General features: G+C 40.1%; 1 protein-coding gene across 2 annotated transcripts in view; it reads left to right on the top strand.

The window, feature by feature from the left end:
- abcc8 (ATP-binding cassette, sub-family C (CFTR/MRP), member 8) overlaps nucleotides 1–21,496 on the top strand; it is a 51,929-nt gene that overhangs the window by 18,509 nt on the left and 11,924 nt on the right. The window contains exons 10-26 of one of the 2 annotated variants that reach the window (XM_035665150.1): nucleotides 14–23; nucleotides 973–1,135; nucleotides 2,033–2,073; nucleotides 2,635–2,780; nucleotides 5,034–5,148; nucleotides 5,382–5,501; nucleotides 6,473–6,545; nucleotides 6,673–6,778; nucleotides 12,232–12,264; nucleotides 13,919–13,957; nucleotides 14,273–14,371; nucleotides 16,486–16,570; nucleotides 16,905–16,985; nucleotides 17,992–18,129; nucleotides 18,421–18,546; nucleotides 18,776–18,872; nucleotides 20,328–20,575. In XM_035665150.1, coding sequence (XP_035521043.1) covers nucleotides 14–23; nucleotides 973–1,135; nucleotides 2,033–2,073; nucleotides 2,635–2,780; nucleotides 5,034–5,148; nucleotides 5,382–5,501; nucleotides 6,473–6,545; nucleotides 6,673–6,778; nucleotides 12,232–12,264; nucleotides 13,919–13,957; nucleotides 14,273–14,371; nucleotides 16,486–16,570; nucleotides 16,905–16,985; nucleotides 17,992–18,129; nucleotides 18,421–18,546; nucleotides 18,776–18,872; nucleotides 20,328–20,575 — 1,720 coding nt within the window. Of the gene's footprint in view, nucleotides 1–13; nucleotides 24–972; nucleotides 1,136–2,032; nucleotides 2,074–2,634; nucleotides 2,781–5,033; nucleotides 5,149–5,324; nucleotides 5,502–6,472; nucleotides 6,546–6,672; nucleotides 6,779–12,231; nucleotides 12,265–13,918; nucleotides 13,958–14,272; nucleotides 14,372–16,485; nucleotides 16,571–16,904; nucleotides 16,986–17,991; nucleotides 18,130–18,420; nucleotides 18,547–18,775; nucleotides 18,873–20,327; nucleotides 20,576–21,496 lie in introns of both variants that reach the window. The other variant, XM_035665149.1, reaches the window with a different exon arrangement.

Raw genomic sequence — 21,496 nt, 5'->3', positions numbered from 1 at the left:
CGCTATCCGCCCGACCTACTTTAGTTCTCCTGTGATGTATTGGAGAATAAAAAGTTTTAAACTAAGTTGATTCCGCAGGTGATAAAAAACAAGTGTCTGGGCTGCCTCGCCAGCCTGTGCGTCCCATAAATCAGCCTAGGGTGGCCGGATGGGTGAAACTAGTCAAAGGCGTCGCTTTTTTTTTCTATTTATTTCTGGAAATAACAACTATCACTTAATTTATTATAGTACCTAATGAAATGATCGGTAGCAGGTATTGATGCTACGTATCATTACTCAGAGAAGCCCACTTGATTGGCGGATGCAAACGATTCTGCCTCAACCGCGAATAGGCCACTGCACGCGGGTCCGGATAGCCTCGGCTGAGCATAGCTGGGAAAAACGGTAAGCAGGGACCATCAGGGGTCACAAGCACCAGCATTCCGTCTCTGCCTCATCCCGCCAACTATAAGATACGTACAGGTCTCATACACCCACACACACACACCGCTGGAAACCTGAAATAACAGTTATTATCTCCTTGGGGAATAAAATCTTTATTTTATCCAGATAGAAGGAACAACAAGCTGGATTCAATCACATACGACATGCTCATCTTGCTTCAAGCCTTTCTTCTGCTTCCTGCTGCTACATTCAGTGAGAGCAGTCACATGTATTGATACTGTTTTTATTACTGTCAATTCAATTAAATTCAATTTTATTGTTAGCGCCAATTCATACAGAAGTTATCTCAGGACACTTTTTCAAAATAGAGCAGAGGTCTAGACCGAACTCCTTTTACTGTGGAGCCTTATTTTATACTAGAAAAAAAACACTTTGCTTTCATGGCTTAGATGTTTGTGTTGGTGATTGAACCCAAGAAGTAAAGGTGATTACACTCTTGTTGCCCTCTGGCTGCACCTCATATAGTTTATCTGTCCTTGATGTGTCAAATTACGGTGGTGTCATCAAAGTCTCGATTTCCACTGGCAGGAATACTCCAGTGAACGTCTAAAGAAGACCAATGAGCTACTGCGGGGCATCAAGCTGCTGAAGCTGTACGCCTGGGAGCACATTTTCTGTGACAGTGTGGAGGAGACCAGGAGCAAAGAGCTCACCAGCCTGAAGGCCTTTGCTCTTTACTCATCAATATCCAGTAAGGCACTTTGTTTCCTCTGCAGCTGAACTCTGCTCTCTGAGATTTGATCTTCATGAAGTAGAAAAAACATTCACCCAAACGTCCAAAGCTTTATAATACATTACTATTTACTTAAATAGTGTGTTTCTATCGTAATTCCAACTCTATGAACCCACAATTTCCTGTCAACATCTATAATTCAACGCACAAGTATAAAAATGAATGCATGTAATGTTTTAGGTACAGCAACTTTCATTAATTTTACTAAGACTAAGACATCACTGTAAATATGCACTCAAAACTTATTTGTTTTTCACAGTTTGTCCTCCTTATCTTCTTCCACACTCTCAGATGAACAGTGGCTGCAGCCTGCAAGGTTCCAGTCCTGTAATAGACTGGGTCCAATCAAAAATCAATAATTGCAGATTTAAGGAGAGTGAGCAGTCATTGTTGCCTCCTGTACAATTCTTAAGAGAGTGATGGAACAGAACAATTTCATGGCAATGATAGAAACCAGTGCAGTGATGAGACTACACTATCTCTGCAATAACAGCCTTGTTTTTATTCATCCAACTTGCTGCTTGGTTGACAATGGAAAGTCACAGAAAATGATTGGCAGAGAGAAGTTGATAATGAGCAACAGATGTCCGAACACAGGATGCTATAATTACCCAGTATGCACTTGCTTACAGACTGCTGGTCCAACAGCACACCCAAAACATGTTTTTGTCTGTCTAATTTGTTTCTATGAAACCAAAAGGATGTTACATTTTGCTAATGTATAGTAGCAATTTAAAAAAGGCTAAAAGTAGTAGTTCTCTTCTTTATAATGTATACATTTAATTTTTATTTTATCAGTTTAAAGTCTTGGAAAATGCCTTAACATGCTCCTATCTATTTTTCTTCTGCTCTTAGTTTTCATGAATGCAGCTATTCCCATCGCAGCTGTATTAACGGTGAGTTTAAATTCCAGCTCTACCATTAATTCACCTAAATGTAAATTATTCAATATGCTCAGCTTAGGATGACTCTGCATACAGTTGTGTCTAGTTATAAATAGAGCCAATAACTATCAAGCATCCTGTTGACTTTCCCCCTGTGTGAAGGACAGAGCAGAGACGGTGTCAGGCAGTCTGAGTGTAACATGTCCAGATTTTAAGTGACACGGCGGAGGGCTCTTTGACAGCGCCCACACTAAATCCTGTCTGTATTTATAGAAGTCCTTCATGGTTGTAGACTTGGTAAATTAGAAAAGTCAGACTGATTCCAAGAGGGACGAGTATGAACGACAAACCTAGGCAAAGAATCCTCTTTGGTTCGATTTTATCATGCTCCTCAAGTTCAACAGCAGCTTGATGCTGAGAGCCAGGGAATTACTTCTGTTTCTCTTTGATGGGGTTTTACCTTGAACTGGCTCTCAGTGACTCAACAGTTACCAGTTCACAGATTCAAGGAATCTAAATCCATGCTGTTTGAGACTAACCTCAGGCCATTCTGTCCTCCCTCTCATCCTGCAGACGTTTGTGGTTCATGTTCACATCTCTGAGGACGCTGATCTGTCCCCAGCTGTGGCCTTTGCCTCTCTGTCCCTCTTTCACATCCTGGTCACCCCCCTCTTCCTGCTCTCCAGCGTGGTGCGCTCCACTGTCAAGGCTCTTGTTAGGTGAGAAACTAAAATATGTTTTTACAGTACAGTGCAACGTCAGATTTATCGTCTTAATGCAGATTTTTTGAATAAATGACAAAGAATACAGTTTCATAATCTCAGAAAACACAGGTTTGTTTTCAGTTTTCTGTTTATTGGTAGGAAATGTCCAAAAATAGTAATGCAGAAGGAGGATTTTAACTGAAACAACAGAAATACTGCAAACAATGAGCAGAGTAGTGAAAAGCAACATGATTAAATTAAATGCCTGACCTTTTTCCTGCAGTAGATGGATCAGCTGCATTATCGGATCAGCCTTTGTTCATGTAACAAAGTGCTTCATTTCTCTGTTGTTTTTGTGCACTTGTGTCTGACACAGCAAAACATTCGTGCCTGTTTCAGCAATTAGCTTCACAATTAGTTTGGCAGTCAAGACATCTGTTGTGATTAGGCTGCTGCACAGTTACAAATCTCTCTCCTTCCACAATTGGACGCTGCACAAGTCACTAACTCCCCATCCTATCATGCTTCTGGATCGTGTATACTGCTGTTGGTACTCGTTTTCTATTTTTGCAGATCTATGTAGGCATTTAGTATACATATTGTCAGCCTGTCTTAGCTTACATGCTTTCATCTGCAGGGAGCTCTTGTGCAAAAGATGTCTTAATTTACTTTAGACAGAAAACAAGCACAATAACTACAATGACAGGTATGCAGCATAGAGTAGACTTCATTAGTGATAATAAACTTTTACCAGTTTTATCTTTAAACATTAGTTCACAATAGAAAAACTAAATACAGAGATTTACATACATTTTGTGACATCTAGCGTTGAAGTTGCAGATTGCAACTAATGGAACACCACTCACATCTGTATTTGATGACCTGGGAATGAGAACAGGCTGTGAAGTATGTAGGAGAAACTACAGTTGCCACGAAACTCACAAAATTGCTATTTCCAGCCAGTGTTTGGTTTGTCAGTTCCGGGCTACAGTAGAAACAGGGTTTTTAACATGATGGACTGTAGATAAAAACAGCTCATTCTAAGGTAATAAAAACATAAAGATCTGGTATTCAGGTGATTATATGCTAATGAAAACATACCTATGAATATTATATTCCAGTTCCGCCAATAGATCCTCCTAAATGTTACACACTGGACCTTTAACTTCCATATTGAAGAGCAAAATATTAAAAGCTTTCGATGAGAGAGTATAAATGTGCAAAAAAAAAAATTCACTTCCCATATATAGAAAGCAACTAAAAAAAAAAAAAAACAATGTAATTTTCAACATTTCTGTTCTGTAAATGATAAACTCACTGCTTTACCTGAAGTGATTATCCATGCCTCCTATATGCATGATCGCTACTCTCGGATGATTAACAGAATTTAGTATAAATTAATTTACTGCTTAAAAGTCTTCTGAGGATGTCTCATAAACTCAGTGAAGTAGAACTATTTTCCTTAAGGCTGTACAGGCAATGAAGGCATGTCAGTTTAAATGTCATCGTGTCTAACTGTGTAACTCCTGTATATGGATCACAGGCCAGGAGTGTAATGTTTGGGCCTGATTAAACTGACTGCTACAGGATTGCCTTAAATTACAGATCACACATTTTCTGTATGGGTTGAGAGGAGACTACACTATGCAACGCACCTTATTTTTTTGTGTCGTGCATGTGGAAGCTGCCTGTGATCCTTTGAGATGTCTATTTTTGGGACAGTGCGATTTGACACACTTTGTCAGACTCCAAGAAAAAGAAGAATTCAGTACCTCAGTTTATCTTCACACAGATGTTTCTTTGTAGAAGAAAAATAGTCTAACAATACTGGGCATAGTCATGGTTAAATATATTGCATTAGGTTTGAGTTGTCACAAGCTGCGTAAGCATCAGTTATTCTCATTACATAATGCCCTACACTTCTCATACTGATGTCACTATTGCAGTGTATTTGCTCACATGGTCCACTATCTGTACTTCTCTACTGCATACTAAATGTCTTAATCCATGAGACACATGGATACATGAGTAAATTGAAGGAAATTAGTAATTTAGCACAGATTTAGTAATTAGATTTAGATGGCATCAATCAGGGAAGCCATTGTTCTCATTTAGGTAGTGAAATAGAAGATAAGTGATTTAATTTTAGAGATAAAGAAATGTGCAAGTGTGCGTGACAGGGAGAGTTATTAAACATAATAGAGTTATTAAACATAATGACTGATACAACATACGACAACGTTTCTTTCTCCTCTGTTTAATCTGCAGTGTTCAAAAGCTCAGCGAGTTTTTCTCAAGCGATGAGATTGGCGACGAACAGGAGCCCAGAGTAATGTTAACCCCTGGCTCCAGCAATCACAACCAAAACAGATACCAGGCTGTGGTAAGTACATGTGTTGTGTTGGCTAGGCAAAAAAGGTAGACAACGTTTGTTTGGTGCATCCAGATTGTCTCTGATGTGAATGTTGTTTTCTTCTTCCACCACCTTATTGTCTTCCTGTTAATATCACCATGTACTCCTTTGTCCTTTGTGCCTGACGTTATACAACCCTCCTCTAGTCATCCTCTAAATCTTTCCCTTCATCCTCCTCCTCCTCTTTGTCCCGACACCTCCAGCCCCTGAAGGTGGTGAACCGGAAGCGCCCCCCGAGGGACGACTGGAACAACTACAGCTCACAGGGGGACCACGAGAGCGACGGACCCTCCCAGGACATGGACCAAGACATCTGTATCAAGGTGAGAGAGAGGAGAGGAGAGGCCATTTTTGAAAAGTCATTACATTTTACTACAACTGTGGTGGTGCATAAAAAAGACACTGACAATAAAAACGTGAGAATAGTTTAAAAAAACTGTCAGGAAATCAAAATTATAAATTATATACTGAACTTTAGAAGCAATAATAAGAAAAAAGGCTGGTTTTGAATAATCAAAAAGATGTTATAGATTGAATGTGTAAGTATTCCAATCAAAAGGAAGCCTGAAAAATTACCCTTTTAAACCCTGTTGTAGAGACTGAAGGGACAAAGCAAAGCTCATCACACTCTTTATGGCTGGCTGTAGCTTCAGGTGAACTGGGTGTTTATATTGACTTTCTTCTTGCATTTAAAGACAGTAAATTAAAAGCTTCACACATATCGTAATCATAGGTGTGAAACAAAATTAATCTTCATAAACAAAGGTGAGACTTTGAGTGACTCACATAATCAGCCTAATCAAGACAGGTAGAAACAACATCTACATACCATTATATACAGTATACACTGAGCCTGTTTTTATGTTATTATGAGAATGATTGCTCTTCAACAGCATTTTCACAATTTAATTAATCAGCTTGAAGTTTCATCATTACAGCATAGTTTGCATACACAATATTTTTGCTCACCACTAATCACAGTTTTCAAAATTGCACTGATTTGCTTTAGTGGGGGACTATTAAAATTAGTGATTGATATTTGGGATGCTTTAATTGGATTATCATTAATATAAGACAAATATCCTGTCTCGCTATTTTAACTCTGTAAAATGTCAAACTGCAGTGATTCATCTGCTCACTTAATTCTCTGTATGAGTGAATAGCACCCGGTATCCTCCTTCCTCTGCATGAAGTCACATTTACTTTGTATTGCCTCACCACCGCTCTGCATCATTTTGGATGGATGACATGTTTACTTGTTAAAGACTGAATATCTGTGCTATGCTATTTTCAGATAAGTAGCGGTTATTTCACCTGGACCGATGGACCACCAACACTTACTAACGTGGACATCAAGATTCCTATTGGTGAGCATCAGGCTCAGGTGCCTCCTGAGTTCTTCTCTTTTATTTGTTTATCTATCCAGTTACTCCCTCTGTTACCTATGTGCTTGCTCACTATGATATAACCTCTGGCTCTCATCCAACCTCTCAGGTAAACTGACTATGATCGTGGGCCAGGTGGGTTGTGGAAAATCGTCTCTGTTGCTGGCGGCGCTCGGAGAGATGCAGAGAGTATCGGGAACAGTCACCTGGAACAGGTCAGTTACAAGTTCAGTTTTCTGTCTGTGCAAATCAATTCTCATGCGTCAACTAGAATATTTTAATCCCTTTTCAGATTTGAAAGACTGAGTTTTATATTGCCTCATCTGTCTGAGAAACTGAGGTACAGTTACTGAAAGTTTTGAGACGATTTAAATGGCATAATAAAACTAAGAAAGGTCGCTAGATGGTGCAGAAGGATGACGCTAATTATCTGATATGAGTTGAGCGTAAATAGAATTACACACTGTGTGTTTAAGGATTTTCCTTCAACAAGGAAGTGCTGGTCTCATTAACATAACAGTATCTGTACAGCAGTCACCCCGGTATCTCAACCTCCTCCATCCATTCCTTTACAGAGCAATATGACACATGTGCACTCAGGGAAGCCCTTGCACTGTATGTTATACAGTTCTTCTTATAAGTCAGTCCAGAGGTGAAAGGTTAATTTAAAGAGAATTGCTCCTCATGGAGGCCCAGACCACTCTGACTCAGGCTTTTTAAATATCTCTAGTAATTGGTCTGTCAGGGACGGTAGGGAGCTTTTATATATGTGTTTTCTTGCAGCCATAAATTCAACGTCCCTGACAAGCCAATGTAATTAGCTTAAAAATCAGACCTCTTCCCAAGACATGGCAATATAACATAAATTGATTTGTTGGTCAGTGATGTAGGCTGATATTGCAGCTTCTGTTTTTTATGGCTGATAGATAGATTGTAGAGGAAAATGTGGATTCTTTCATGCACCACTGACCCAAAATTAAAAATCAAATGCAGACAGGGAAACATCCCAACAGACTTGCTGTGGGCTGCAGGCTAAAAACACATATTTTCAGAGAACACCTTTGCACGCTAAGCTTGCACTTACTATGTCTCATTTCCTTTAAAAAGAATGCTGTTACAGTTTTTGGCTACATCTAACTCATATTTCGATGGAGGTTAAATGCACTTATTGTAAAACAGTAGTGATTCCTGACCATTTTAGCAAGTGATTCCTCAAGGAAAAGTAATCCCCACTCGCAATCTCTTGTAACAGGGGTCAAAAGTCTGCGTTACGAGCAGTTTTATAAATTTATGTTCTGATCTTAAAGGTCTTCACCAAATTCTAGAAAAAGCTAGTTTTACAAATAATATGTTTCACAATGTCTATGACTTGCAGTATATAAAACTAGGTGATCTTATGGCCCCTTAGATTTATCATGTGACCCCAATGGCGGATTCTAACCCTGTGCTGAATAAATGTTAAATGTTCATGTAGTAATTGACAGAGAAAAGAAAGAAGCTCCCTGCAGTGTCTATGCATTTCAATTCATTTGAGTTTCCCCAGAATTACAGTCATAGTTCTGCTTTGTTGGATGTGATATGTAGATGGTTCAGTACATTTCGTGAATATCCTGTGTTCTGTGCTCTGATGGGTTTGTGCTTAGTTTTAAAAATGACAAAAAAATAATTCCAAGTCCACTGATTAATTAAGACAGCAGACTAACACAACTGGATCACGTAGCTTGGACTGGCATCTGTTTTTATTGCTTTTTGTAACCCCTGGAGTCTTTCTTAAATTGCTGCTGAATATGAATGTCCAATTATAGGTTTTCACCAATAGTACCACCAGTGGATTTAAAAAAGCGGAGCACGTTTGAAATAGCTCAGCTGAAACTGAATCATGTCCCGCCTGATGCATTCTGGGAGTCATTAGCCTCTGTCTTTTGCATCTGAATGTCTCGTCACCTACCCAGGATAGCCCCGCTATCAGTATCCACTTGTCAACAAAGTTTAGTTCCCCCTACTAGCCACACACACACACTCACAAAGTTCTTAATTCTGTGCCGATGCCAGGGCCGTGCTGGCACTCCCTCTGATATTAGGTTGGATTGTGCACCCCATCAGGCGCCAGAGCCCTCTCAGTTATCATGTGTCCCAGGGAGAGAGACTAAGGAGCTGTCATTTATACATCTTCCTGAAGAATTCAGACACACATTCAGAGCACTTTGTTTAAATGTCTTCACCATCTTTGTTGTTGTTATTGTTGTGCTGTGTTTCAGTCGGGGGAACATTTATAGCTGCACTTGGATGAAAAGGTTATCTGGGATGGTACGGTTAAAGTACACGACAGAGTCACCGCTAAACAAAACCAAACAGATACAAATCACATAAAGCAGAAGACAGCAGAGGATAAATGAGAGCAGCATGTTCCTGGCAGGAGTAAACAGCATGACTAATCAGAAGAGTGAACGTGCAAGGTTGTCAGATTTATGAAGGCTGCCTCGCTGACTCGTTTGAAGGTGATTGGTGGCTCTGAGAGTCAGCTGTTGCCAATCAGCTGATGTCTTAAGTGCTTTGCCTGGGCCCACCAAACTCCGTGTAGTTTCTTGGCAAAACAGTCTCACCGAAAAGGGTCAGTTAGTAGCTCTTGTGGAGCTTTCGATAATATCACATGGTCTTCCTCAGCAGGTGGAGTTCCACTGCTGGATCAAATACTGTTTGTACATTTTTAATGAACACATTTTTCTTCAGTGCAGATTCTCTTCTGCTTCTGGCTGCATTTTGAAATAAAAGGGCTTCACTTTTCTCTGAGCTGAACACACAAAAATCACACAAGAATAAAGTACTAAAATATAAATAAATAAAGATAAGAAAGATAAGAAAGATAAGAAAAGATAAGATGACTGTACAGAAGACGGGAGACAGGAGACGACGATGCGACTGTCGAATGTGAATCAGTATAGCTAGTATGGGGGTGGCGGTGATAAGAGTACAGCTACTTTGGGCAACTCTGTGTTGTTTTTAAGATGTCTGTTAGAGCAAATAAAGTGTGGAGTTGGATTGAAGAAGAGTCATGTCAGGGGGATGCCAGCCTGTTTAAAGAGCCAGCTCAGACTAAGAAACGTTGCTTTTGGGGCGTGAGGCGTTTTGCGTCTGACATGGAAACGCGAGCCTCTGCAGAGGAGATGATTTAAGAAAGAGTTTGGGGAGCGCGTCAAGATGGAGGCCCAGTGGCCGGCGGCGGGCGAAGCGCTGACTTAATGTTTCAGTGTCTCTATTTACTGTGTAAGTTGCTTGCTTTTAATCAATGTCTGATAAGTTTTTGATCAAATAAAACCTGTTAGTAGGTTGAATTACAGGTAATGGAGAGCAGCATTGTTCCATAGGGGGGTGATGTATTTACAGGCTCCGTATTTCACAAACACAAGCTGTCTTTTCTATTGGTGAGACCCCATCACCACTATTCCTCACCCGCCTGCTCCATCTGGCCCCTGTTGTCCTCCTCCCCCCTGTACGCTCCCACTCCCAATAGGGCACAGAGCAGGGAGCGTCTGAGATGTCTCTGTCATTAGTAAGTAAGTGGATGACTATTTGTATCTTGAGCTCAGTATCCAGTCAAAGCGATGCAGGCTGGATATCTTGTGCAGTAAAGTCTCAACACTGGGCAGCATAGCCAGTTGGACCCCAAAATGATACCTGCTGAAGTAATTAACTGCTGCACATCAAGAGTCTGACCCCGTGTCGCAAACCAGAATAAAAAGAGCATGTTACTCCACGGGATCCATAAAGTGTATTGTCTGTATAGCTGGGTTTCGATATTAAACTAAAGAACACAAGAAAAGGAAGGTGAAGAAAAGACCTTCCTTAACTGAGTAGAATGAATGTTTGTTGATAAATAGGAAAGCATCTTCAGTCATTAACAGGCGTGGTCAGCACAGCGAACATGCTCCATTACTTCTCGTCTTCATTAGGGGGACTTAATGATGTATGTTTAAGGTCATTTAAGACAGTTATAAACTGTGGGAAGTTCCTCAGACTGGCTTTGATGATTAGACTGTGTCGCTGCTGATAGTGATTTTCTTGTACAACCTCCTCTAACCTGACCTTCAGTACTTAAAGGTGTTGATTGACGTGAAGGGGCATCTTCAGTCAGAGAGATAAAAGCTGTAAATCGTCAGTTCTGGCATGATTACGCCGACCCAGTTTTTATGATTGCTGCAGGATGAAAATCAGCCATCCATTCAGGCTTCAGTGTCTTTCAAGAGTCATTAGGTGATGAGGTCTAATGAGGTAATTTTCTGAAGGGGTGTTTTCATTGTGAGTTGGTAGAAATTGCTCAGTTTAGCCCCGATAATTGAGAAAATCTCTATCCACCAATAAATATCCATTTGATATTTGACATGTAGATTTTTAAAGTCGTGATAGGTGATATTTGTTTTATATATGATACAATTCAAATAGGAAATATATCATCTTGGAAAAGGAAAGAAAGTAAAGAAAATGGACTTTGGAATTAGACTTAAGATCTTCAAACTAAACTCTCTAATTTATATTATAATACCTGACAGATTCCTTCCTTTTTGGAAAACCAGGCACAGCCAGTATTTGTTGAGATATCTTGGTGCAAAATATGATTGAACGCCAACCTACATTTTATTAAGATTAAGAGCTATAATTTCAATTATTTAAAACGTAGTGCTTTTTATATTACTTTTAGTAATATTTACTGTCATTGTATAAACTGTGATTTCCTTTTCTTTCTTTATTTTGTGAATCTCTTTTTTTATTTGATTAATGTAGTATATACATTTTTCTAATCATTCATTTAGGGAGAGGCCGACAATTTAAACCTCTCCTATTACATCTGTTTACTTCACATTTGTTTTTGTTTTTATTGAAAATAAAATGAGCAAATTTTTACTATCTAGTTCAACTGGAGCCAGTAAACACTGATGTTTTTGAAAAAAACTAACAAGCAAAATTATTTTGTAATGTCTAATTTTTAGATTTGTCTTTATAAAAATGTATTGTATATATATAAAACAAATTAACACAAACAAATGTTAAATATCTCTCCATAGCAGTTATTTAATTTCAGTTTCAACACCTCCTGAATAGAGTTTCTATGAACATTCAGTTTCTCTTTCCTATTTCACACAGTCAGTAAAAGTGGGGTTTACGTGTGTGTACAGCATGTTAGAGCTTCTTAAATGTCGGTCACCAGTACATGTCCTAACAGCTGCGGCCAGCTGTCGTTTTAAGGCTGCTGCAGTAATCTGGTGTAAATCAGCCCTCTCCCTCTCGATGTCACATGTGATCAGAGTCACCTTCTCAAGATGACTGAGAGAGGTGTCAACTTGTCAAGCCTAAAAATACACTACAGCGTTTACTGAGCATGTGCAAAGCCCCGAACAGCCAATCAGATCTTAATGAATTTAGAGTTAGGTGTCTGAATATGAATGGTTATGCGCATGTGTTTGCTTGTGTGTATGTACTGTATGTGTGTGTACACTTTGTGGCATTTAATTATTATAAAAATAAGAGTTTTGAGGCCTTTTCAAATTAAATAACCAGATTTTATACACTTCTTTCTGAGTATTTACTGCATTTTTACAACTTGTGCTTAAGAACAGTTGCAGAATTGTTATATGCACTTCCGTTAATTTCGTATCTTCTGTATTTTCTGCAGCTTGCCAACCCTGGAGTCTGAGGGAGATGAAAGGTAAGTGCTCAGTGAAGAGGAAACAAATCTAAACACATAAATCAGTGCCATCATGAATTTTTAGTCCTGCCTTAAAGAACAATTTCAAACTTGCATGAAGTTCTGAGAATAGCTCCTGAAGTGAGTCAAGGGTCAAATACATTAAAAACCTATTTTGCTAAGTGCAAACATAATGTCATACACTATTTTTGAGCGAGAGGAACGACACACACACAGGCACCCATGTCGCCCTGCGTTTGACACCAGTATCAAGCTTGGCGGCTGGTGTCTTGCCACTGGCTGATGCCGCTGTCTCTGTGTAACCAGACACCAACAGAACGTGAAACTTTTGGCTCTGTGTGTCTATTGATAGCGTAATGTTTTTAGGGTGTCTGCAGAACCAACACCTGCCTGTTGAATAACAGTATAGGACAGCACATTCTGTTTATATGGCCTGGTCGGGGCACAGTGAATACAGACAGCTTCAGTGTGAAGAGTAAACACAATATTGAAGCTCGCTTCTCTGCAAAGTTATTTCAATTAAAGATTCAATTAATATAGTTGTTTTCCTAAGCACCTCAGCCCATTAACAATGTCAAGTTACTTGGAATGATATTTTCATCTTTGCGTCTTTGTATTTCAGAGCTTAGATTTCATATATTTATCATCAATTTTAGTGACTTGAGGGACTGATCTAGTAGTTATGCATCAAGGTGACTCAATATTGAAACTTATCTAGCTCCCCCAGTCTTTTTGCTGGTGAGACAAGCTTTGGTCAGGATCAGGGACGGACACTGCTGTCTAGACAGGAAGAAAGGATGGCACATAATGTGTGTGTGTGTGTCACCTTGGCCTCCAGTATCCATCTTTTTGAATCTCTCAGGATGAATTGGGTTTGCTCAAGAACATGCCAGCCAGTAAAAATGAAGAGGGAAGAAATCAACCCAACATGATGAACTTCCCTTTATATACCCAGACTGATCAAATGAACAGTGCGGTATTAGATTGCCTCAGCAATCACTTCAATTATTTACCACATGGTTAGGGCAGCACTACATCACTACTAAAAAGTCTTTGTGTACACATTTTTGGATGTTTCTATACAGTGTAGAAATGAAACATCTAACCCTAACCTTAACCCGATACGTACAAATCATCCTTTTCTCACCTCAAACAGCCTGCCTTTACAGTTATAGGTCAGCTTACAGTGACAGACATACACAAGATGAACAAGATACCAGCAGAAACAAACATCACAGACCTCGTGTTGACGTACTAATCTCAGCCCAAGGAATCAGACCCTCTGAGAATTAAATGCGTCAGAGTCCAAACAAGCTGATGCTGATTTCCATATCAGCAAATTACAGGAAGAAAAATTGGGGAGGGTGGGTGGGGTGGGGGCGTTATTTTTAGGAAGGATAAGATCACAGCTAATGATAGATGTGCTCATGTAGGGCAGTGGTTGCCCTGTTTGTGTTTGGGCTGCTGAGCAGTGACATGATTGCCATAGTGAGGGAAGAGTAGATGGGTTAATGTATGTGTGTGTTTGTTTTTTTGTTAATCATTACAGGAATAAGGCGGGTTTAGGGACTGTCATGTGAATAATCCATGTATTTCAGTGGGAAGAGTTTTGCTTATCTCGTGTTTTAATGTGTGTTTGATATTTTCTCTGCAGTCCCACAGACAGAGATGCAGCAGCTGATGGAGACATCAGGTGAGCTCAGACAACAGCGTCCTATACAACAGGTGGTCCCCATGGAGACGCATCACCATTATCAGCAGAGCAGAACAGAACAGCAATTCTCATGATTATCTAGAAATCCACTGAAGATAATAGAGAACAAGATATTCTCTAACCCTCAGCAGACATATTGACTCCACTAATACTCCAAAGTCTTTATTGATTCCTAGAGCAGTTCTTTATGGACTGGAGTTGTTATATGTGGTCCAAAAGAAGATTAGGATGTAAAAAGAGTGCAGATTATTGTTTTTACAAACAATGTGTTATGTGTTTTAAAACCTCTGATAGAAAGAGAGGTGCTGTGGCCTACGCTTCCCAGAAGCCCTGGCTGTTGAATGCAACACTGGTGGAGAACATCACCTTCGAGATGCCCATGATTAAACCAAGGTAAGAGCTCATACCTGCATACTTGGTTTAGGAAAAAAAAGGTATGTATCTTTGGGCTTTTGTGATTTTATTAGAGAGTTGACAGTAAAGAGGTGACAAGAAATTTGAAAAGAGAGATGGAAAATGACATACAACACACGTCCCTGGCTGACTCAAACAGCGGCGGTAACCAGAAATACATTTTATTCATGATGCAGATGCAAAAAAATAGCAAAGTGCTGAGGAAGGAAAGGGTACAAAGGACATTTCTGTATTAAAATGTCTTAAAACAACTAAAACTATGTTATACATTTTGCTGAGTCTTATTCTTACATTATTACATCATGACACACAAACATAAACTGCATTAGTAACCACTGTGTGTAAGCTGTATTCCCTTATTACTGAACTTGATTTTGTTCTGCTTCATTGCTGTCACAATAAAAAATTTCTGCAGACATACTCCCCTAAAATGATCCAATAAGCATCCTGATTCCTGAGGCCACTGTGGTAAATTGGATGTGTTGATGCCTGATTAAGTCAACAGTTTGAGTCCAGTAGAAAAAAAAACCAAAAGCTAGTGGGTGACTTCCCAAATAAACTGTTTTGACACCGAGACACCTCAAGCCAGGATTTGTCTTGGCTGAAGGTGTGCAGTTTCTCTTGAGTGTCTACAGTTTCACTCCTGGCACGACAACATATGCTGATTTTCGCCTGCATGGGCACAATCAGAAACAAACACACGTTGTCTTTCGTACCTCAAACACACTGACAATTTTTTCATCCTCTTTCTGAAAGGTCAGTTGCAGCCAGGCTTTCTCTGAGTTTAATGGACTTTTATAAAATATATCTAGTGGACAGCCGTTTGTTGCTGTGGAAATGTTCTATAATGTTCTATAAAAAGGAGATGCCCACCTTGTGCTGCCTGTCCTCTAAGTCTCCTCTCATCCTTTTTCACCCCTCTATGTCATGTCCTGCTTATTTATTTTCAATATCATCAGCATCAGGTGTTTCCAAAAAAAGGGCTGCTGTAATTGCCCATGTTTGCTGCTGTGTCACTCATTAGTTTGTCTGTTCAAGCATAAAAAATTCACAGTTATTAAGTTGATTATGAATATTATGAATATTTTGTCTGCACCTACAATAAAGAGGGAGCCACAACTTTGCATAAATGTGTAACCATGTTTCTAGCCTGACTGTTGTACAGTCTTGTGCTGACTGTTATCACATGATATTTTTAGCCGACGCTAAATAGTCAATTTGCAGCATGCTAACATTAGCATTCGGTAGCTAAGTACAGCCTCATGAAGCAGCTTGCATGGCTGAAGACTCTTGTTAACGCAGTATTTTTCCCATCCTCGTCCTTTAACAGTGCAGACTTATAATGGGTCTTCCTTATAAGACATTCATTACTGTGAACTGTAGAAATGCATCTGGGACAATCTTAGCACTGTGCTGCAAGTGATTTGACAGTTTTTTATATTTGAAACAAACCTGTCATGTGACCCTGTGGATTCATAAATCTATACATGCACTATGTTAGATTCACAAGTCTGGAAAATTAAACAGATCACACAGACTATTTAAAACAGGGTTAATCAGCCTTTTCTGCGTTGTGAACCCATATTTTAGGTCACAATATTCTCAAGGCTCTTGCAATTAGGGAACTGTCAATCCGACACATGTATAACTGAACGTGGTATTATTTCTACTGTAGTTTGACGACTGTGTCAGCAGCTCCAAATGGATAATACAGAGATGACGATACATTTAAATGAACAACATGCTATTTAGTTAATGGTTTATACAGCACTGGAATTTGCCCCCAGTGTATCTCTGTGGTCTGATATCTTTATTCTCTCTGTAGTTGAAGTGAGTCTGATTAAGTATTCAGGGCAAAATCTTTCAAGTTAAACCACAGAGGCTACTGGAACTCTTTCAGTTCTGCTGCATATACATACAGTACATAACAAGCAAGTTATATATAAGCTTCTGTATGCATCCTTCAAATGTATTTGCCGTTTAGATTATTAACCAACAGGTTAATATTGTACAGGCACATAGTTTCCCTCTGGATAGTATTAGCAGCTGCTCTCTGTCCTCATCTGTATTCTGCTTCTGTTTGTGCCCGCCAGGTACAAAGCTGTCATCGAGGCATGCTCTCTTCAGCCTGACATCGACATCCTTCCACAGGGTGACCAGACAGAGATTGGGGAGCGGGTCAGTATCACAGTAGAATTCCTCTGTGGTCTTGTTATTTTCCAGGTCTGGCCATAACTCCCACTGTGGCTCACGGTATTGCACAAGCATTAATCTTCATAACTGTGCAGCGGGCATTTGATGTTTGTGTGTAGGGAGCTGGACTGACCTGGTTCAGACAGAGCACTGTCAAGTTGGATTGCTTCATGCACCAGTAATGCAGGGAATAAGCCGTGATCTCCTTTGTTTCTCAGGGGGCGAGTGCCACAGGCATTTATGGATGTAATCATTCCTCTTTGTAATAAAACCTTGTAGTGACATTTTCTTTCACATATTTTCCCGCCCCCTGGTGCAGGGTATCATCCTGTCAGGTGGACAGAAACAGCGTATCAGCGTAGCCAGAGCCTTGTATCAGCAGACCAACCTGGTCTTTCTGGTGAGTCTATACACACACACACACACACACACACACACACACACACAAGCACACATCTTCGATCAAAAAGATGCTGCTGTATTGCACCTTTGATTGGCCTTGTTAGCAGACAGTCTATCAGTTCTCACAGTGAAACAGTGTTTCTGAAGCTTTACCTGAAAGCTCTGATGTGATTCTATTTCTGATGTCTTCCTACGTGACTAAAATAGCAACACACACTGTCTGAAGCTGCAGGACTGAGAAACTGAATGCACAGTTTGAAAATGTCAGTTCCTGATGGATTTTACTGCCTCTAAGTTATTAATATTCACTTTGTACTCCATGTTTGCAACTAGGGCTAAAACATGATTGATCTGCCAATTATTTCATAGATTAATCCTTTAGTCTATGAAATGTTAAAACATAGTGAGACTGCTTCATATCACAAGATAGAATATAGTCCGGTGCTTTAACCTAGTTAAGTGGTTCTGTATTCATCTTTGGTTGGATGAAAATATTTGTTGTCAATACTCAAACATTACATTATTTAAAGTCCCTGATTTCTCAGTCATCTTCTAACTACGAGCAGGTGAACACCTAACACATAATTTCCCCACAAAGTTAGAACAATTTTGGTTATTTAGCATGTTTTTTTCTTTTGTTTTTTTTCTCTGTGCTCTTCCCACCAGTCCTAGTCATGCATCTCCGTGCAGAAATCAAACTATATTAACATTGGATCGAAGTGTTATGACAGATGTGGGTTGTCTGCTGATATTGCCGGGCCGCTGTCAGTCAAATATAATCAAACCCGACACATCCTAATGAAGCTAATTCATTCTCAAGTACTAAACTCTTAATAAATAACAACCAAGGATGTTTATTTCCAAACTTTAACTTTGAGTTTTGCTTACTTAGTTTTGAATATTGGCTGTTTTAGGGAAAATTAGTTTTTTTGTGGGGAGGGCGTTTTGTTTTGCTTTCTCTTCCTCTTGCAGTTTTTATTGATGTCTGTTTATGTATTTGTTAGGATGACCCATTCTCTGCCTTAGACATCCATCTGAGTGACCATCTAATGCAGGACGGCATCCTCAGGCTCCTGAGAGAGGAGAAGAGAACGGTGGTGTTAGTCACACACAAACTTCAGTATCTACTACACGCAGACTGGGTAAGACCAGGGTTCGTGTGTGCAACTATTATGTTAACCAAGTGAAGAAAACGGTTGAGTTACAGACCCTTTTAATCATTAATAATCACAGACATTAATAACATTTTCCATTTGTGATGCTCCTATTATATTATTTATGATGTAAACATTTAATTGTTTCATTTGGGATGCAGACAGTTTATCTCGTAAAAATCCCAAAGCCCATAAAGATTTACGTCCAGTGCAATACTGAAGATTGCATTTATTCTCATCTATTCATTTTTGTGTCTGTGTGTGTGTGTGTGTTGTTAGATCATTGCCATGAAAGATGGCACCATCCAGACTGAGGGGACTCTGAAGGACATCCAGAACTCTGAGCCAGAACTCTTTGAACAGTGGAAAACCCTGATGCACAGACAGGACCAGGAGTTTGAGACGGTGATTAATGGCTTTAAACTGCTAATGAATCCTTAATCACTTCGAATCCAGCTTTTTACTTTGCTTTTGTTCATTTATGAGGTTTTTTTAGATTCAAGAGAGGTGCAAACAATCCAGTGCTGCTCGAAATGAAGATTTGATTACCTGGATATTTGCTTTAATGCCTGGACAGGCTGTCGTCTTTAGTATTCCGGGGAGAATCAGACCTTTATGTTTGTGTCTCCTCCAGGAGACAGTGGCAGCGAGTATGACAGATCTGGAGAGAAAAAACCTGCGGAGGGCCATGTACTCCAGAGAGGCCGCCAGGACCGAAGAGGACGAGGAAGGTGAGAGGTCACAACACACGACCATGACAACAGTAAATGACAGCTTGATTACATGTGTGGATGATGGCAGTCAGTGAATGATGCTGATAATAATAAAGGTGGAATATCATTTCCCTTTTCCTGTTGTGCCTACATGCTGAGGGGTCGCACCTCTTACATTAAAGCTTAAGCTCAACAGCTTATTTTTAATGTTAACACCTGCTGCAATGTTTGAAATGATCCTAATGACTGTTTGTCATTCTTGTCCCTTCTTTATTTATTCTATCCCGTCTATTTAAAGCAAACATTACGTGGGTGTTCAATGCTCCAGACCTTCATGTTCTTTCTTGGTCTGGTGTCTCATGTCTTGACTTTCTCAGCAACCAGATACGACACCACCTTTCTCTCCAGCGGGTCTCCTGCTGTGGCCAAACACTGAATCTGATCCTTTATCTGTGTGTGTGTCTCTGCTGTTGAATGTGCGACTGTAGTGGAAGCTACTAAGGTGCAGTGGCTGTACTCTTTATCTGTGTTCTGTGTTGTCTCCCTGTGCTGGTTGCACCCCTGCCTGGATTTGTGCGATGGCTCCAGCATCAGGTGCTGCCCTCATGTTCGATCAAGCAGGTGTGCCCAGAAAGCATGGACTGAAAAAAATACATAAAAAGAAAAGTCTGTGGCATTGTGAAGCAAATTGCAGCTGTGTCAGCTTCTCCCGCCATCTTAGAATCTCATCATCCCTTCAGTCCTTCATTTTTCTCACTTCTTCCCCAAACATTTGTCACTCCTGCTCCTTAAAACCTACTTAATGCCAGCATGACTGTACAGTAGTCGGTGGTAGCGGTAGTGTGTTTAGCCCCTTCCCTCATTCTCTCTCTTTATTTTCCTCCTCTACTCTCTCTTGCTTCCTCTCAGCTTCCAGCTTGTCTGAGCCTCACATGCAGCCTCATGCTCCCAAGCTTGCCGCATGATGTGATTTGATATATTTACATCATGGGAAGAGGCGGAAAGGTTGTTAACATTAGCTCCCCAACCCTAGTGCTCCGTTTTCCCGCTGAAAAACACAGCATTCGTGGGAATGAGCATTTGCTTGCCGTTGAACAACATGAATAGAGATACTGTAGCCTTTGGCATACTTTTGTTTTTGGTTTCTGGTTATTTTGTCTCTTGTCTCCTGTTCTGTGCTAGTGACAGACACAGGAGGAGAGAATCTGAGAAATGTGTCAGAAAATGGGCAGAGAGAGCAAATGTAGTTAATTAAATATCTAGGAAGGAGGAGGAATGTCAGAAATGTCAGAGCATATGAGTCACAGCGGAGATCACAGTTGAATAAAGATATCTTTTATCAAGTGAAATAAGACAAAACTAATCTGTAAAGACAGTCATATTCTTTTTCCAAAGATTAAATTCAGTTATTTATCAAATCTCGCACCAAAACAACTAAACTAAGACTCTTTAACATTTTAACTCGTCTCCCAGAGGAATCCGTGGAGAGTGACGATGACGACAACATGTCGCAGGTGATGCGTCAGCGCGCCACCATCCCCTGGCGCTCCTGTGGCATCTACTTGTCCTCCGCGGGGCTCCTCCTGCTCACCCTGCTCCTCCTGTCTCAGCTCCTCAAACACTCCCTCATGGTCGCCATCGACTACTGGCTGGCACACTGGACGTCACACGTCATCAGAGCCAAGACCGACGCCATCGCTCGAAACTGTACCATCGTCCAGGTGAGAGACTGCTATGAATTGATTGAAATGATTTGTTGTTGTTTTGCCAAAATTCTTTTGTTTAAATTGAGTTTAATTGAGCCTTTATGTAATAGTTAAGGCCTATGATCTAGTTTTTTCTGTTTTATTGTCAACACTTTTAAGGGGGCATAAATCAATAATTTAACTCAGTTTACAAGAAAAAAATTCTCTAGTTGCAGCTTATCAGTGAGCATCTACCACTTTTCTTCTTTTGTCTTATGTCAGTGACTCCCAACATGGGATGTCAAGACGCCTCCATCGAGTCAAAGAAAAAATCTGGGGGGTTATTTTGAAGGGTCACAAGCCAAAAAGGTTGTAAAACATTGTCTTATGTGAATATCTTTAGGTTTTGAACTGTTGGTTGGACAAAATTACATAATGACATCACAGGTGACTAACATTTAATCATATCATGTATTTTCTTAACGACAGGCTGGAGTCAGCAGTTTTTTTCATTGATTCGACTGTGAATCCCAGTTGAGCGCCACTGACCTAAGACACAAACACAGACGTTGCCAGCTCCAGATGGAGTGCTCGCTAACACACCCCGAAGCAACTGCAGCTCAGACTCATTTGCATGTTACAGACACAAGGATGCATTGTTGGAGTCTCTGCGTCAAAATGAAAAAGCAGTTTAAAGATGAACATAAAAAAGATCTTTACTGTGAGTATGTGGCTTTCAAGGAGGTCTCAGAGAAGTGCTGCTGGGAAATGAGTCATTCAGGTCGGTCAAAAGGCTTTTAATCCAGAAGTGAAAAACATCACAAATGGTGCCCTCTCCCCCAACATAACTGGCCATCAAACACAAGCACACAGAAAACACACACATTCAGTTAAAGCAGAGTTGCACACACACACACACACACATGCTCAGAAACACAATATAAATACCGGCAAAGG

The sequence above is a fragment of the Morone saxatilis genome, unplaced genomic scaffold, assembly GCF_004916995.1.
Source record: "Morone saxatilis isolate NCDOM2014 unplaced genomic scaffold, NCSU_SB_2.0 Contig2, whole genome shotgun sequence".
NCBI lineage: Eukaryota > Metazoa > Chordata > Actinopteri > Moronidae > Morone > Morone saxatilis.
This window is presented reverse-complemented; position numbering and strand designations above follow the sequence as displayed.